At 40.9% G+C, this 19,024-nt stretch overlaps 1 protein-coding gene across 6 annotated transcripts in view; it reads left to right on the top strand.

Annotated features, from left to right (window-relative positions):
- Window positions 1–13,078: 13,078 nt before the first annotated feature.
- The window catches only part of MAGI3 (membrane associated guanylate kinase, WW and PDZ domain containing 3), a 254,560-nt gene continuing 248,614 nt past the window's right edge, over window positions 13,079–19,024 (top strand). For 5 of the 6 annotated variants that reach the window (XM_082457814.1, XM_082457813.1, XM_082457812.1 and 2 more), the window contains exon 1: window positions 13,079–13,960. In XM_082457814.1, coding sequence (XP_082313940.1) covers window positions 13,645–13,960 — 316 coding nt within the window. In that variant the 5' untranslated portion in view covers window positions 13,079–13,644. The remainder of the gene's footprint in view (window positions 13,961–19,024) is intronic. The other variant, XM_082457811.1, reaches the window with a different exon arrangement.

The following is a 19,024-nucleotide window of genomic DNA, read 5'->3' as shown; positions in this document are numbered from 1 at the left end:
ATGTCTATCTTTAGTTTCAGATTTGTAACATGCTGCTTTGGTGCAATAGTGTTTTTTTCACCAATGTTGATTTACACTGATCTCAGCTAAAGACAGTAAGCAATGGGTAAAGTTTAATTTCTTACCAGAATAGACTACCTCCAAGAACCAGAAAATTCCCTGGCCCAATTATCTCTTGGCCCAGGTAGTCTGGTTTTAAAAGGTTAATCTGAGCTGAAAATATCAAACTGGTGCTTGGATGAGGCTCAGGATTGGTAGAGCAGATTTGGGAGTTTTATTTACTCAGCGTCCTCTATTTCAGACTCTGGGCTAGGCCATGTGGGACATGCAGAAGTACAGGTCTTGATTATTTTTGTTTGTCTTCAACTACTTCCTTCCCCTCCCCCCATGCCCTCTCTTTTTCACTCCACTTCCTCCTCTTCTTCATTTATTTATTTTTTAAAATTTATTTATTTATTTATATTTGGCTGCATTGGGTCTTCGCTGCTGTGTGTGGGCTTTCTCTAGTTGTGGCGAGCGGGGCTACTCTTGGTTGCCGTGTGCGGGCTTCTCATTGCGGTGGCTTCTCTTGCTGCAGAGCACGGTCCCTAGAGTGCACAGGCTCAGTAGTTGTGGCGCACGGGCTTAGTTGCTCCGTGGCACGTGGGATCTTCCTGGACCAGGGCTCGAACCTGTGTCCCCTGCATTGGCAGGCGGATTCTTAACCACTGCGCCATCAGGGAAGCCCTTCTCTTCTTTAAACATAGTACTTCTCTTTTTCATCTCTTTTTTTCAAGTAATACATATACTTTGTAAAAATAATAATAATTCACAGTGCAAAATGGTATTTAATGAAAAGGATTTCTCCCTTTCAGCCTCCCAGTCTTACTGCCTAGAGACAACCACAGCCATTAGTTTCCTCCAGAGGACACAGGCCTATAGGGTGTATGCAAATATCCATCATCCCCCTCCCCTTTTTAATCCAAATAGGAGCAAGCACATCTGTATCTTTAAAAATGTATTTTAGGGATCTTTCCACATCGGCAGATGAAGTTCTACCTTATTCTGCTCAATATTCTGTTGAATGTATATTTCACAATTCATTGAACCAGCCCTATTCCAGACATTTTCTATGGCATACAATGCTTACAAGGTACTTGCTAGTACATAAGTCTTTGAAAATTCCTAGTAATGGAACTGCATTGAAATTTAAAGAATTCTGATGCTGGCATATTACCCACCAAAAGAGTATTCTAATTTATAGTCGTATCTCCACAACATAATATATTATCAAACTTTTGATCTTTGCCAATTTTTTAGGAGAAAAATGGAATTTTATTGTTTTTTGAAAATTGACACTTTTTCATATGTTTAAAGTCAGTTTATTATTATTTTTCTATAATCTAACTTAGCCTCTTTCCACTGGACTATTTGTTTTGCCTTGCTTGCTTATTAATTTGTAAGAACTTTCTGTATAAGAAGGAAATCTGCCTTTGTCAACAAATAGTATACATATTTGTCTCAAGGCTGTAATTTGTTTTTAAACTTTGTTTATGGTAATTGTTTTGTCATGCACACATTTAAAATTTTTGTAGTCAAATTTTTTTAATTGAAGTATAGTTGATTTGCAATGTTGTGTTAGTTTCTGGTGTACAGCAAAGTGATTCAGTTATACATATATATGTACACATAGATTCTTTTCCATTGTAGTTTATTACAAGATATTGAATATAGTTCCCAGTGCTATACAGTAGGAACTTGTTGTATATTTATTTTTTATATAGTTGTTTGTATCTGCTAATCCCAAACTCCTTCCCCTTCCCGTTCCCCTTTGGTAACCATAAGTTTGTTTTCTATGACTGTGAGTCTGTCTCTGTTTTGTAAATAAGTTCATTTGTATTATTTTTTAGATTCTACATAGAAGTGATATCATATCATATTTGCCTTTCTCTGTCTGACTTATTGTACTTTACTTAGTATGATAATCTCTAGGTCCATCCATGTTGCTGCAGATGGCATTATTTCATTCTTTTTTATGACTGAGTAATATTCCATTGTGTATATATACCACAATTTCTTTATCCTTTCATATGTTGATGGGCATTTAGGTTGCTTCCATGTCTTGGCTGCTGTAAATAGTGCTGCCATGAACATTGGGGTGCATGTATCTTTTGGAATTAGCATTTTCTCCAGATATATGCCCAGGAGTGGGATTGCAGGATCATATGGTAACTCTAGTTTTTGTTTTTTAAGGAATCTCCTACTGTTTTCCACAGTGGGTGTACCAACTTACATTCCCACCAACAGTGTAGGAGGCTTCCCTTTTCTCCACACCCACTCCAGCGTTTGTTATTTGTAGACTTCTTAATGATGGCCATTCTGACTGGTGTGAGGTGGTACCTCGTAGTAATTTTGATTTGCATTTCTGTAATAATTAGTGAATGTTAAGCATCTTTTCATGTGCCTGTTGGCCATCTGTATGTCTTCTTTGAAGAAATGTCTATTTAGTTCTTCTGCCATTTTTTGATTGGGTTGTTCGTTTTTTTTTTATTGTTGAGTTGCACTAGCTGTTTGTATATTTTGGAAATTACACCCTTGTCGATTGCATCATTTGCAATAAAGTGTATAATCTTAAGTGCACAGTTAGATTAATTTCTGCATATGTTTATACCCTCTAAAGCACGACCCAGATCAAGATATAGAACATTACCCAGACCCTAGAAAGTCCTTTGTGGCCCCTTTCGGCTAATATTCCCTCAAAGGTAATCATTATTCTGAACTTAATCACCATGTATTAGTTATGCCCATTCTTGAAATTCAGATCAATGGAATCATATAGTATGTAATTTTGTGTATGGCTGCTTTTGCTTAAAATTATGCCAGTGACATTCATCCATTTTGTTGTGTTAGGATTTTTCCCCCATTGCTGTATAGTATTCTAAGAATGTACCAAGATTTATGTAGCCATTCTAATCTTAATGGACATTTGGATTGTTTCCAGTTTGGGGCTATTATGAATAATTTTTGTATAGATCTTTTGGAGAACACAAGTACTCATTTCTCTTGGGTACACCCAGGAGTAGAATTGATGGATCCCAGGGTATACATTTGCTAACTTTAGTAGAACCTGCCAGTTTACTAAAGTGGTTGGACCAATTTACATTCTCATTAGCAGTGTATAAGACTTTTACGTCTACATTTTTTGCTAACACTGAATAAGTTCAGTTCTTTTCATTTTAACCATTCGGATGCAGTTGTAATAGAAACCACTATTTCTTAATTTGAGTATTTTGACATTTTGTTCCACTGTGAAAATGTCTTAGAATGACCACCATGGTATAGGAAAGGAGACTAGATGTGGAGTTAAAATATCTGAGTTTGTTTTGACTGACACTTAATGTTGAGAGGCCTGTGGATGACTGCAGTAACCTCTCTGACCCACTAGTAAATAGGAATACGAATGACAGCTACTGCATACGATTATTACAAAGATCGAATTATTTTAAAATTATTATGACGATTAAATTACCTAGCATAGTTAATATATCTGGAAGTACTTTGATGGGAAAGCACTTGAGCAAACAAGTATTTTTCGAGTCCCAACTACAAGCTAGGTGCTATTCTAGGCACTGGGAATAAATCAGTGAACAAAACAAAGATCCCTGCCCTCATGGAACTTACACACTAGGGTAGAGACAGACAAAAAATAAGAGACATAATAAGTATATTGTGTATCAGAAAGCTCTAAATGCTGTGAACAAAGACAAGAAAAGAGAGAGTAGGGCATGGATGTTTAATAGTTGAGGGGATGTTGCATTTTTAGATAGGAAGGTCGAGTAAAGTCCATGCTTAAGTGGCATTTGATCCAATGTCAAATGGAGGTGAGGGAGGGAGTGGTCATGAAAGTACCTGGGGGAAGAGCACTCTAGGCAGAGGGAGAGCTGAGGAAGGAGAATTCCTGGCATGTTGAAAGAATTGCAAGAAGGCTAGTGTAGTTAAAGTGGAGTCAAGTGGGAGGGAAATCTCTCTTCTTCTTCTCAAGAGGCCACCAATCCTATTGAATTAGAGCCTCATCCTTATGACCTCATTTAACCTTAATTACCTCCTTAAAGGTCCTATCACCAAATATAGTCACATTGGGGGTTAAGGATTCAGCATATGAATTTGGTGGGGTGGGGACACACAGTTCAGTCTATAGCACTTTGCAAGGTGAAAATTTCAATCTGTTAACATTCTCCAACACACCAAGGCTGAAAAGGTAACCCTGAACATTAACCAAGTATTGTTTGTATTAGTGCTTCTGAAGGTCTGCTGTTCATATAACCAGGTGCTCTGTTTGTCCTTTGTGCCCATCAAACTGTGAATGGACAGTTGTTTATTTATTTATTATATAACTGACATATAACATTATATTAGTTTCAAGTGTACCTCATAATTTAATATACGTATGTATATGTTGCAAAATGATCACCACAATAAGTCTAATTAACATCCATCACCACACAGTTACAAACTTTTTTCTTGTGATAAGAACTTTTCAGATATACTCTCTTAACAGATAGTTATTACATATTTAAATGTGCCAAGATTAACTTTAGGTTCTAAGCACAGAAGCACTTCATCAGAACCCATACTATTTAGCATGTTGCCCTGTTTCTGGACTGAAACTCAGTCCTTCCCTCCTTCACCCCAGATCCAACAAGGTTACTCTCCATTTTTGAATAAAGGTAAATGTAGATTTCATTTGGATAGTTTTGTTAAGTATAGGGCCACAGTACCTGGTTTTTGAATGGGGTGTGTTTATTTTAAGCTCATGCGGTGTGTTTCCAATCATTTTTACTGTGAAATTTGGGACTGTGTGTTTGGAAACGCTTCACCTAAGCTTAGCCAAGTAAATGAGAATTTTCCTTCTGTTGAAGAAAGGGAACTTCACATCGTGCTTTGTATTGGAATCCACTGAAGGCACTGTTTATTTGCTTTCGGTCTGCAATGAGAAAACAAGACTCAAGGGCCTGAAGTTTTCTAACTAAAGAACCTAAAAGATTTTACACGATGGGAGAGCTCTTTTTAAAACCAAGTTTGTGAGTTCCTGTATAAGTTAAGAAACAAATTCCACTTCTTATACCAACACACCCTGTAGATGGAAAAAACAATATACGTTGTTTCATAAGCATCATATGCTGTGAGAGGATGTTACCTTCCTAAGAGTTTAAACAAAAACCTTGAAATTAACATTCCTTCTCTCTGGATGCTCTGCTCAATAAACATAATAAAAGAACCTGTATAAATTTAAACTTAATTAAGAATTTCCCCCACTTTTTGTTTTCGAATTTCCTACTTATCTTACCGTGAAGGGACATTTCAACAAAGCAATTACATTCCACAAAGCTTCTTATTAAATACAATTGTAATATATTTCTTTAACTGAGATAAGTTTAGGAAATTAAAGCTATAATTTCTGATTTCCACAGTGCATTCAACAGATTTTCATCTTCATTGTTTCTACCCTGGTCCATGCCACCGTCATCTCTCATGGGGCTCCTGTGCCAGGTTTCTCTCTGGCTTCCCTGCTTCTGCTGTCACCTCCATCCTTCTCTGTGTAGCAATCAGAACCATCAGTCTAAAATGTAAATCAGATTTTGCTGCTTCTCGCCTTACAACTCATTATGCTCTGAATAAAATTCAAATTCCTTGCCTTGGCCTGAAAAGCTGTATGTAATCTGGCCCCCGGCCTTCCTCTCTGAATTCTTTTCCTACCACTCTCTCCTGCACAGCCAGACTCAAGCCACGTTAGCACTCCTCTGTTCTTCAAATTCAGACACAGGTCTATCCAAGGTCTCATGTTGGCCTGGGATTCTTGGATCTCACTTGGTTCCCTCTTACTTGTTATTCAGGTCTCGGCAAAATTGTCACCTTCTCAGCCAGACCTTCCCTGTGACCTCTATCTAATGAAGCCTGTGTCCTTTCCTAATCACCCATCACTTCATTCTATTTCATCTTCTATTATAGTACTATTACTATGGGAAACTATCTTGATCATTTACTTGTTTTGGGTTTACTGCTTTTTCTTTTTGAAGCTTACGTATGTATTGTTATTATTTTTTTTAACAACTTTATTGGAGTATAATTGCTTTACAATGGTGTGTTAGTTTCTGCTTTATAACAAAGTGAATCAGCTATACATATACATATATCCCCATATCTCCTCCCTCTTGCGTCTCCCTCCCACCCTCCCTATCCCACCCCTCTAGGTGGTCACAAAGCACCGAGATGATCTCCCTGTGCTATGCGGCTGCTTCCCACTAGCTATCTTTTTTACATTTGGTAGTGTATATATGTCCATGCCACTCTCTCACTTCATCCCAGCTTACCCTTCCCCCTCCCCGAGTCCTCAAGTCCATTCCCTACATCTGCGTCTTTATTCCTGTCCTGCCCCTAGGTTCTTCAGAACATTTTTTTTTTTTAGATTCCATATATATGTATTAGCATACAGTATTTGTTTTTCTCTTTCTGACTTACTTCACTCTGTATGACAGTCTCTAGGTCCATCCACCTCACTACAAATAACTCAATTTTGTTTCTTTTTATGGCTGAGTAATATTCCATTGTATATATGTGCCACATCTTCTTTATCCATTCATCTGTCGATGGACACTTAGGTTGCTTCCATGTCCTGGCTATTGTAAATAGAGCTGCAATGAACATTGTGGTACATGACTCTTTTTGAATTATGGTTTTCTCAGGGTATATGCCCAGTAGTGGGATTGCTGGGTCATATGGTAATTCTATTTTTAGTTCTTTAAGGTGTTCTCCAGAGTGGCTGTATCAATTTACATTCCCACCAACAGAGCAGGAGGGTTCCCTTTTCTCCACACCCTCTCCAGCACTTATTGTTTGTAGATTTTTGGATGATGGCCATTCTGACCTGTGTGAGGTGATACCTCATTGTAGTTTTGATTTGCATTTCTCTAATGATTAGTGATGTTGAGTATCTTTTCACGTATTTGTTGGCAATCTGTATATCTTCTTTGGAGCGGTTCAGGACACAATACCCCAAAATATGGCAATTTGGCATATTGAATATTTTAAGCTGAAGGAGTTTGAAGAAACCAGCAGAAGCAGGAAGTTCTCTCTGTCCCCCTGGCCTTCATCCTTGAAACAGCTCATCTGACCCTCAGGTGGGAGGTGCCCTCCCTTTGCCTGCAGGAAAGAAACATCCTCATATCCAAGATGGACAGATAATGGGAAAGAATCTGAGCAGACAGGCCTTGCTAAATTCCCCCAGTTTACTACACTTAGCTCATCCTCTTTGCCCTATCATATTTTCCCACGACTTCCCACTGTTCATCAATAGCATAAAAACGCTCAGGTTTACCATTTCTTCTGGTCTTCATTTCCATATATTACAAAACTTATATTACATAAATTTGTATACTTTTCTATTTTTTTAAAAATATTATTTTTGATGTGGACCATTTTTAAAGTCTTTATTGAATTTGTTACAATATTGTTTCTGTTTTATGTTTTGGTTTTTTGGCCACGAGGCACGTGGGATCTTAGCTCCCCGACCAGGGATTGAACCTGCACCCCCTGCATTGGAAGGTGAAGTCGTAACCACTGGACCACTAGGGAAGCCCTCTATATTTTTCTCCTATTAATCTGTCTTTGCCAGTTTAATTTTCAGATCCAGCCAGGAACCCTAAGAGGGTTGAGGAAAACTTTTTCCTTCCCTACACTGTCTTCTTCCCCATGAAAGGAGGGACCTTGTACGTCTGTTCATTGCTGTAAACCAGCACCTAAAACAATGCCTGCGCATAACAGGTACTTGAATGAATGAACGAATGAATGAATGAGTGGTCACTAAAGATAAAGGGCCCAGCCCGATGAGGGTTACACAAATGAATCAGAAAGGGACCCTGCCCTCAAGGATCTTGAGGTCTACTGGAAAACACATAGCAACAACATGCTATTGGTTTTGGAGAAGGATGAGATGACATCCAAATGACACCCAGCTGTGGGAATTCAAGGCTGGTCTTGAGCAGGAGGTTGTATTTAAGCTGAAATATAAAAGATGGTTTACTTTGGTATTTTCTGTTTCATTCAATGTTCTCTTTGTCCTGCTCTGTCTGGCAAACTTGACACTTGACTGCTTAACTAACCCCCCTTTCAAAGCATGTTGGCACTGCACTTGGTTCTGAATGTTCCTGTTGTTCTGTGAATCTGGTCATTTGCAGGTAAGTGCACCTATGGGCAAAAATGCACATTTATGTATGAAACATAGTGATACAGATTTTAACAATAAATTAGTTTGTCTAACTGAAATAAAACTTTCCATGTATTTGCTTTCATAAGTGAGCATATTTTAGCATTAGCGTACAAATTAGCCCATAGGCCTAGGCAAATAAAAATGCTAATAAAATGTAAAGATACAGTTGGATAATTAATCCCGAATTCATGTTAGGCTGCATTACATATATAATTTCCACAATACAGGTCAGTATGAACATTTTCTAAGGCAGTGAAAGATTTTGTGGATCAGAATTTTTAAAATTCAAGATGATTTTATTATCATCTGTGGGAATAAGAACAGGATAAATGTTCCTGTATTCTGTATAGGAGGCAAATATTTGTTTTATCTTTCCACTCCACTTCTCCCCTACCCTCTGCCACCTTAATACTTAAGAAAGACTTCATCCTTAAATATGATGATTTGATTGACTGTTACTAGAGATTCAGGTTTCCATGAAAGAAATAGTGAGAATATAAAAATAAATAAAAATTTCTCCCTACACTTGCCTCGCTTTGGCACAGTGCCACACACGACTCCAGGTGCACTATTCACAGAGACTCTGATGTGAGTGATTTCCCTGGAGCTGTCAGCACACAAACCTCAATATGATGCATCTCTGCTTGTACAAAGGAGTAACTAAGCGCGGGTCATCTGAGAAAATTTGGGAATTTATACTTGCCATTCTGAAGTTTTCCACTTACAGGGTATACCTAACTCTCATTAGGAACACTTAGCAATATTATAAAACAAAACACTTTCCACCTTGTCAAACAGTGTATGTGTGTGTGAGTGTATGTAAATTAGAAGCAAATCGAGCAATCTCTCCCCTTCATATCTGCTAAAAGACCTCCTCCCCGCCAAACTGTGTTCAGATATTGTGCAGCCATACAGCTTACAAGACACTGGATCCCCCTCTGAGCACTAGAGGGGCAAACTGGATAAAAGTATTTCATTACCCTTTGCATCTTTAGTTTAGGAAAGGGCATTTGGGCAAGTCCAGCCAATGAGCTGGAGGGAAAGTGTTGCTGGGGCCTTTGGGGAAAGGTTTCCTTGATCTACTAAAACGAAATGAGGAAGGGAGAGACACTTCCTTCCTTTCAGTCATTGGATATTGTTATTTGGAGCCACTGTAGCCATCTTGGGACCTAACTCATGTGTTCTGCATATTGAAACACATCTATCTTTATCTCCATAGATTAGATGGATAGAAGTAGCCCAAAGAAACCTTGGAGATCATCATATTCAACTGTATCATTTATTGTTGTTAAACCAGGTTCCATATTATTTAGCTTAGTAATATTCCCCTATGGAAATCACAACTATCAAGCCAACCATTAGGTTTGGGAAACAATGATAAACATGGATATGATCTGATTATTTGGTTAGGTGCCATTTTAGAGAGAGACATTTGCAATGTGACTCCTTTAATTATGTAGTAATTTCCAGAATCGTATCCTACCAGAATTAATTCACTGGGGTGGGCAGCTTATTTCTAGACTATTTTAAAACTGAACCTAAGCTTACTAAGATGGGTGAATTGAATACTTACGGAGTTATAAAGGTGATTTAGCAATGCCTTTGGCCTTGTCACAAATATTACTATTTAGCACAAACTAAAGTCACTTGAGTGTTTGTTTATATGACCACATGTTAAGTGCTTGCTTGACTCAAATAGCTCCATTCAGTTCTCACAACTCAGGTGAGTACTCTTATTGTATCCATTTTGTGGATAAGGAAACCGAGGTTAGGTAAGATTAAAGTTTACTCAAGATCACGGTGCTAGTAAGTAGAACAGCTGAGATTTCCAGTCTGACTCCAGAGCTCAAGCTCCGGATCACTGCAGTTTTCTGTTAAGAGTTAATATAACGGGCTTCCCTGGTGGCACAGTGGTTAAGAATCCACCTACCAATGCTACCAATGCAGGGGACATGGGTTCAAGCCCTGGTCCGGAAAGATCTCACATGCTGCGGAGCAACTAAGCCCGTGCACCACAACTACTGAGCCTACGCTCTAGAGTCCGTGAGCCACAACTATTGAGCCCACGTGCCTAGAGCCCGTGCTCCGCAACAAAGAAGCCACTGCAATGAGAAGCCCGCACACCGCAATGAAGAGTAGCCCTCGCTCACCACAACTAGAGGAAGCCTGTGCACAGCAATGAAGATCCAATGCAGCCAGAAATACATAAATAAAATAAATTTAAAAAAAAGAGTCAATGTAACTTATTCTTGGTTGAGGCATGTGGCAGACACTGTTGGGTGCCTACTTAACTATTCCCTCTTTCTCCTCTGAAACAGAACTCCTATTTTGCTTGGGTGTGACTCATAATTAATGAACTGTGGCAATTCCATTTTCTTTTGTCAGTGACTGGTCTGAAGTGGGCACGTGACCATTTTCTGGCCAATAAGGGAGATTCTATGGTGGGGGGGGCAGTCTGGGAAAGATTTTTCTCCTTCATAAAAATGGGAGCAGTGGTGCCTTTTCCTCCCTTCCTGCTTGTACAGTGACCTCTGAGGATGTGATGTCTGGAGCTGTGGCAGCCACATTGCAATCTAGAGATGACAAGCCTGGAGATAAAAGCCAACATGAACGTGATGTTAGACAGCAGGCACAAAAAGAGCTTGGGTCCTTAATGATATGATTGTGCTGCTGAACTAACCCCGAGACTACTTTCATCTGAACCTCATGTTAAAGATGTAATAAATAACCCCATGCTTTAAGCTACTGTTAGATATTCTGTTCCTTGTGGCCAAAGGTATCCTGATGGATAAATTCTGGGCAGGGAAGATGTTTTCCCAGAACTGCTGCAAAAATAAATGAGGTGGAGGTTATCACGACTTCATCCAGGAATCTGTTAGTGTAGGTAGTAGTTCAGAAAAAAATACTCCAGCTTTGCCTCAGATCTGGGTAAATCTGAGCAATCCACATGATGTCTGTGCTAGGTATTTTCCTTTTTCTCTCCAGATGCGCTGCTTCCTCTTCTCTGTGTGATTGACTGATAGGGACCGCTTCAAAAGGCTCTCTTGCCCTCTGGCTCCTGGTTGGATTTGGTTATTGGGATGTACCAGCAGGAGGACAGAGGAGGGAGGTGAGAGATAAATCCTCCAGCTTTGTCCTTGGGTGATTACTTAGGCTGACTGCATCCCTGACTGAAGGTCACAGGCTCCTGTCAGGCTGCCTTTTCTGTGATGAGTTTTGGTAACTGTTCCCTCCCCTTGCTTCTATAGCTCTAGGAGCTTGTAGCCCCAGGGTTCCACACTTCTCTTGTGGTTTCCCACACCCTGTCCACATCTTTGTAAAGTACCATTTGTTTCCTGCCTAGGCCCTGACTGATACAATGGTGTGAACAAAATCACTGACGCTGTTGAAGCTTGGGCCAGTCTATCTGAGATGTGGTGAGATACTGTGGAGTTATTCATAGTTTAAAAAAGGGCTTTCCCCAACCATTAAAGGGAGACAGGAGACTACATAAATAAGTGTCATACTGCAAAAGTGAAAGTATCATAGCTCAGAGAAAACACTTTCCATCTGAGGACAAGGTATCAGAGAAGGCGACCTGGAAGAGATGGCATTTGGGCTGAGGATGGATAGAATTGTTTTAAATACAAAGACAGGGGAGAGTGTGAGCCAAGTCAGGGAGGAGAGAAAGCTCAAGAACTGTTTGTGAAAAATTAGTGCTGGAAGGGATCTAAGATGTCCTTTATTCACTGTTAGTTCTCGCTCCACCTCCTTTACAGGTGAGTAAACTTGACACTGAGATTTGGCCAAGGTCAAACAGCAAGTAAGCAGCATTCCAGGACTCCAGCCCAGGTCTGCTAGCTACTAGGCTGGTTCCTAATCCACCTTCTACCCCACCCCACCCTACCTCATCTCAAGCAGTCTTACTTGTCAGTCTCTCCTGTTAGGCTGTGACCTCCTAGAAAGCAGGACCTCCGTTTTCTTCATCCCTGAACCCCAGTATCTAGCACAATGTCTGATAAAGTCATCCTTCTCCTTATCAGCTACTAAAGGGTAAGAAGTACCCACCCCCTGTCAGGCACTACACTGATGTTTTATATGTACCTCATGTAATCTTCACAACTTGGAAGGGTATAATTATCTCCACTTATCGGCCGAGGATGCCGTGGCTCAGAGAGGTTGTCTAATATGCGTGAGGTCCACACAGCAGTATGCAGGACTCTATTTTACCTTCCATCAACCAGACTCCGGAGTCTTTGCCTCAATGGGCGTTCAATAACTTTTGTTGAAGAAATGAACGAACGAGAAACATCTACTCATTGTAAGTGGTCGGCTGTAACTGGCCACCCCGAGGCTCCGCCACCTCTGCCTTGGGACTCAGCACGTCGTCTCCCCTTCAAAGTACACCCGCTTTCCTCTGTGCCCGGTGCAGGCTTCCAAGCTCCTTCCCCCACTCTGCCCGGCTTGCCAGCCACGCCTCCACTTCGGGGAGTTCGGTTGCTCTTCCTATCCGAGTTTTCTCCTGGCTCAGCCGCTGCACGGAGGGCCTCTCTCAGCCCTGCGATCTGGAGCCGGTCCCTCTCCCCAGCCCCTCCTCTCTCCCTCCCTCACTCTTCAAACTTATTTTTTCCACCCTCTTTAAACTTCAGTCATCCTAGTGCCCGCCTCCTCCACTACCACTAACCAGTCGGTGGTTCTCGTTCTCGTCAAGGGTCCGCCTCCTTCCCGCCGGGGGCCAATCCCCGGCGAGGGAGTCGAGTGCGGGGCTCGTTCCCAAGCGCCTGGCCCGTGACGGCAGCGCGCCGGGCGCCGCGCGGCGGGAGGGGGCGGGGCTCTGGATGAGGGATGGGCGAGGGCGGGGGGAAGGGAAGAGGGAGGAGGAGGAGGTTGCGGCGGGTTTGAAAGCGGCAGTTTCCTGGCAGCTTGGGCAGGCGTTGGTCTCAGCGCTCCAGCTCCGCAGCGGCCACGATCGATCCTGCGACGGGTCTACGCGCGCTTCTGCGCGCCCCCGACGGATTTTTCCCGTTCCGGCTCTTCCCCCTTTACCTCCCCGCCCCCTGCTTCTGCCTTTCCCGCCGCTCCGGCGCGGAGCCCGGGGGCCAGCGGTCGGCTGTGACCCCGCCCGAAACCCCTCTGGAGCCGCCCGGGGACAATCCCCTTCTCTTTTCTTCAGCCTAACCCGGCTGGCCCTCGCGGAGCCCGGCCAGCCCCGGGGAACGCCGCCGGGCGGGGCGTCCGAGGGGCGTCTCGGGGCTTGGAACGGCCCGGCCCCCAGCGGGCTGTGGTCGGGGGGGTGCCGGAGCGGCGAGGCCCCCTCTCCGGGCTGCGCGGGCCGCCCGGAGCCCCCAGGGTGAGAGGGGGCCGGAGCGGCGCCCCCGGCGCCCGCGCGGGGTCTCCCCCATGGTGCAGCGGGGTTCGGGATGTCGAAGACGCTGAAGAAGAAGAAGCACTGGCTCAGCAAGGTGCAGGAGTGCGCGGTGTCCTGGGCCGGGCCCCCGGGCGACTTGGGCGCCGAGATCCGGGGCGGCGCGGAGCGCGGCGAGTTCCCCTACCTGGGGCGGCTCCGCGAGGAGCCAGGCGGGGGCACCTGCTGCGTCGTCTCGGGCAAGGCGCCCAGCCCGGGGGATGTGCTGCTGGAGGTGAACGGGACGCCTGTCAGCGGGCTCACCAACCGGGACACCCTGGCTGTCATCCGCCACTTCCGCGAACCCATCCGTCTCAAGACTGTGAAGCCAGGTACGCCAGCCCTGCCTTTCTGTCACGGGGTGGGGGGAGTCCGGGGTGGGCGTCTGGGGAGCGGCGGCCCCACCCCACCGCTTGTCGTCCGGGGTAGTCTTAGACCTCCTGGGTGTGCCGGGCTCCCTGTCAAGGGGGAGGGGTGGCGGTGGTGATTCCCATTTTGCCGGTAGGAAAACTGAGCTCTGGCTTGGCCGGGCTGCTCTGCTAGCTGTCACAGGATTGCCACCGAAGCTGGGTTTCCTTAATTTGTAGCTCCATCTTCCACCGCAGTTTTTGACTAGAGGAAAAAACCAGCGCTTTTCTGCTCTCCTTTGTGGAAGAGGTCCTCAGGATTGTAGCATTTTCTTTGGAACAGTCTTAGCGCATTTTGTAATAGGGGAAAAGATCTTTACTACTAAGGCACTTGGTGCCAAGGTTACCACCTAGTGTACCTGGGAGAGCTTAGCTCCTTCAGTGTTTCTTGCACACTAGCAATACCTCCGAGCTGACAGCCTAACTCTTGTCAGCCCAGGTGGCTCAGGTGTCTGGGTACCGATGGTGTGCAATATGCGATTTGTGGCAGAATGGTGTGTTCTTGCAGGGAGCTGTTGAATAGTCTGGGTTTCCAAAGAAGACCTAGGTGCCTCCTAGGAGTAAAATCTTTTGTAAATCTTTGATTTTACGGAATTTTGTTGAAGTGGTGGGTTGCAAAGGCCCCTGTTGCCCAGGTGTCTTTTATGCCAGTAAAATCTGCTGCAGAGCTCGTTACGTTTATAGCATACTTGCCAGTTTCAAAGCATTGATCAGACTGCGTACAGTGATATCTGATAGGAGGTAATAGCCCTCATGTGTTTGTTGTTTACAGCATCGCTGGTGGTTTCAGCATTGGCAGAATGTGATTCTGTTTCCTGAGATGTTTGTAGGGGAGAGAATTATGACTACAACGTTAATAGAAATCAAACTATTTTTTCTGAACGTGTTCTACTGAATATACAGTGCCTCAAAATATAATGGTATGCTTAATTATGACTTGGGCTAGAAAATCAGTCCATCTCTACACTGCAAAATGCTAGAAAATTCTGGAGAAAAATTTAACATGTTGTCTCCCTCACATTTTTTTTTTTTTTCTTCTTTCTCAGCAGCTCACTTTAGAAATATCTCTTTAGTAGTCCTTAGGCTTAATGGGAACTGATGGCTTGTGCTGCAATATCCATATGTGTGTGTATCGTGGATGTATACACACACACACTCACATGTCCCTGCAATCTTAAGATTTTCTTCATATGGTCTATTCCATCACATTCATTTTAAGCTTATGGGTTTATGTGAGGTTTTCTTTTTATTATTAATTTTAAAAACTTTGGCAGACTTCAAACATCTTTTTCTGTATATATATATATTTTTTGAATTAAAAAATTATTTCTTAATTCAAACTTTTAGAGCCATATATGAAGCGTAGAGGAAAGGCTTTGGGGGCTATAATTCAGCCAGTCAGGCACTCTCTGTAATATGCAAAATACTATATATACAGCATTACTGGTCTAAGTGCGATTTAGTTCAAATCCCATGAGTTAGGGAGTAATGAGAACATTTGCATCATTGCTTTGTGTTTTGTTTTGATTAGTTGGGGGCATATACGAGAGTATAACTTATTTTCAAAAATAGTTTAAAAGATGATAGAGGAGGAAGTTGATATATTCTCAAGTTATTGTGATTCTTTTAGAAGACTGGGAAAATGTGTCTTTCATTGATATTAGTCTGGTCCGCATGTTATTCATTTTCTCAGCCTTTATATAAAATTTAAGAAAATAATTCAAAGTTTAGAGTGTATTCAGTAATGTTACCTGTGTTAAAAAAAAAAAAAAAAAAAGCCCCAAAATGTAGTTGACATTTTTGTAGTAATAAAAATTTTCCCTCTTGCATATTGTCCTATTTTAAATGTTTAGCCAAAATAAAGTGTACTGGGTATAGCACATTTTGTAATCAATAATAAAAGTTCTGAATAGTACACCTATTTTTTAAAGATATACTCTGCTTCAATAATTTCTAAAGGATACCACTATATGTCATCTGAGATTAATATTCTTGTTTCTAAGCAAGTTGTTGATTTCTTTGAAAAATAGCATTCTTTGTTTCTTAATAGCCTCATGTTAGGTATTATATTAAATTGTTTCTTAAATGGCTTTACATAAACAACATTTGCTATAAAGTAGCAAGATTTTTGCAGGTTTAAGCACATGACTTTAAATATTAGAAACTAAGAACTTGAAGAGATTATTTGTAAAACTTTGAGTGTGATTATAAACAGCATATATATTATCTCCAGAGGAGGCAAAGATTTTATACTGTTGGGATTAAATTTGAAAAGTATGAAAATACAGAGTAAGGGAATTTAAAAGGGAACTTGCCCTGCACATTGGAGTTTTTTTTCCCCTCCTTTTATCTAAACTTTGTGAGAGAAATGAATTTTTCAATTTAATAAGGTATTTTAAAGTGTACTAATTAGTGCTCTGTCTCTTGTCTTGATTAATAACTCTTTATTAAATTATATCTATAACATGCCATTTAGAAACTAGCACAATGCAAGAGTAGATTCAGCCATTTCTATAAGATGTATTATTAGTGGGCAGTGACCTCATATTGTCTTCTGACAGAGTCCACGGTGGAAGGATGAGCTGGACTGTAGGACATGACTGGTGTAGCGCCGTTTCTTTCTTCATTTCTCCTTTCATCTAGTAGATGTTAAAGGGAGCTCAGCCAAAGCCAGTACCCTCACCCAGATGACTTAACAAGGGTTCTTTCTGGTAGTGACTATCTTTCGCTTTGACTTGGGGTTTTATTTATTTATTTTCTTTTGTTCTAATCTTTAATGGAGATTTGAAAGTAACTCTTTAAAATATGGTTCCTAATCTGAGGCTTTTGTGAGAGAATTAGGAAATTTCTCATTGAATTCTTCTTATTAATGTAGTACTTAGCATTCAGTACTTTCCTGCTCCACCTAATTCTTGGCTCAAATTGTCACCTGTTTCTTAATTACAACCTTGTCATTTACTTTTCTGCAAGAGAAAAGTTTTCACTTGAATTTGAACTTTGTATGTTCCCTGTAGTAAAGGAAGTTGAACTTTGGACCTCTGGTGGAATTGTTTCATGATATAGTCCTGTGACCAGGATTAGTTTCTTTGATTTTACTTCAGAGTATATTTTTAAACAATTTCTATTCTGATTAATGATAGAAGCAGTTAATTGTATTCTACAATTCCCCAAACTATGATCGTGCAGAGTTTTATGGAATATTTGCTTCATATATCTTAAACACACATTTCGGTGGTTGTAAATTATGTGGACTTTATTCCAGAGATTAAGTATTGATACAATAAGTACATGAAGTCCTTGTCTACTGCTTTATCATGCACATAGTGCATTTGCTACCCTGTCTGGTACTATATCTAGAGATAAAAATCATGAGGAACAATCTTTCAGTTGTTTAAACAAAAGCTAATTTGAATCTTGTTTTATGTTAATTAAATGTAGGTAAAAAAAAAAAAATGTAGGTAAAAGTCTTCACCACTGACTCTTTGAGACATCCAGTTTATAAGGGAATTTTGTTAAAATGAGCACATTCCTAGAAATACTTTCCCCATTGGTGAAGAAACATTACGAAATGCTTTCAAGTAAGGATTTTTTTTTTTTAAACATCTTTAAGTAAGGATGTTTATGTTATGCCAGTAATGAATAACTCTACCCCTTTATTCTCTTAACTTTTGGATCTTTTTATTACTCTTTTTGGTTTAGTGGGTTATTTGGGACTTGTGGTGAGTTCTTTTTAGGTGGTTGTAACATTTAAAGAAGGGAAGGGTGAGAGAAATTGCTAGCCTCAGAGGTTTGCAATTCAAAAAAATTCTTGTTACCTTTTCTTAAACAATAGAAACAAGAGACTGGGTGAGGGAGCCCCTTTGTTAGGGAAAATAGTGTCAAATTTTGATAAACCTTCAATTTGAAACTTTCCTGCTTTTTGAAAGTTTGGTAACAATTTTTGGGGTCTCAAGTTGGTTTTAATAACTCAAGGTTTGGGTTCTGGACCCTATTCATTGGCACCTTCAATTCAGATGACTATTGGGCTTATACCACAGTGGCAGAACAAACAAACTCTTTACGTTTGGCTCTTTCACTTTTCAAATCATTTTTATTTTATTCAGTTTAATGCTAAAACTGATTTTTATGGAACATAACTCTGTGTTCCTGAGGAATATAAATTGCTTTTCTTCTGAGATCTTGGGATGTACTTCATAAAACCTCTTGTTATGAGACAAATTTCAGTGTTTTTTTTTTTTTCCTAGTCCCTAGTTTATACATACACACACACGCACGCATATATGGTAAAACAAATCTCCTCCATTTGTTCGAGTATCTGACTTATGAAGTCAGTGCATAATCTCAGGTGAATAGTTTCATATAATGCGTTTACTATATAACCCCTAAGGGCTCTTAAATTTTGTGGGCACTTAGTGTTTGGGGAGTGTGTTGCAGGAGAACTTCGTTTTTATGAACCACTTCATTCAATATTACCCACCAGTTTCAAACTCTGCCAATTTCCAAGTCAGTTTTTGGTTGGTTTTGATTTGACAAAGGATAACTTTTGGTATTGAAGACTAGAACTGTGTCTTCTATAATTAGTTAATTAGTTTTGTTTCTCTTCTAAAATTGTGAGAAATAATCTCCTTGCAAGACTACATTTTGGTAGGGAGAATGAATGCCATTAATTTAAAACTGTTCTTAAGGGTAAGATTTTCAGTAGCTCGGAGGCTGGTGTCGTGAGAGATTTGTTTGTGGGGGAAGAGAGGCAAGTTCGTTCCTCTTCTCCTTGAACAAATATTATTCGGAATGTTTTCCCAAAAGTGCTTATTTTACTTTATAAAGAGAAAAAATAAAAGTTCTATTACTGGTGCGCATTCATTCCCTTCTCAAACATTTAGTGGTGAACCCACTGTGTGAGCTAGCACTGGCGATATAAAAACATAAAATATAAAAATGAGTCAGAAATGGCCTGTTTTCAGGAAGCTCTCAATTTATTGGGAGCTTCAT

Source organism: Balaenoptera physalus (assembly GCF_965194825.1).
Source record: "Balaenoptera physalus genome assembly, chromosome: 1".
Lineage (NCBI taxonomy): Eukaryota > Metazoa > Chordata > Mammalia > Artiodactyla > Balaenopteridae > Balaenoptera > Balaenoptera physalus.
Note: the sequence above shows the minus strand (reverse complement) of the source record. Positions and strands in the feature narration are given on the sequence as shown.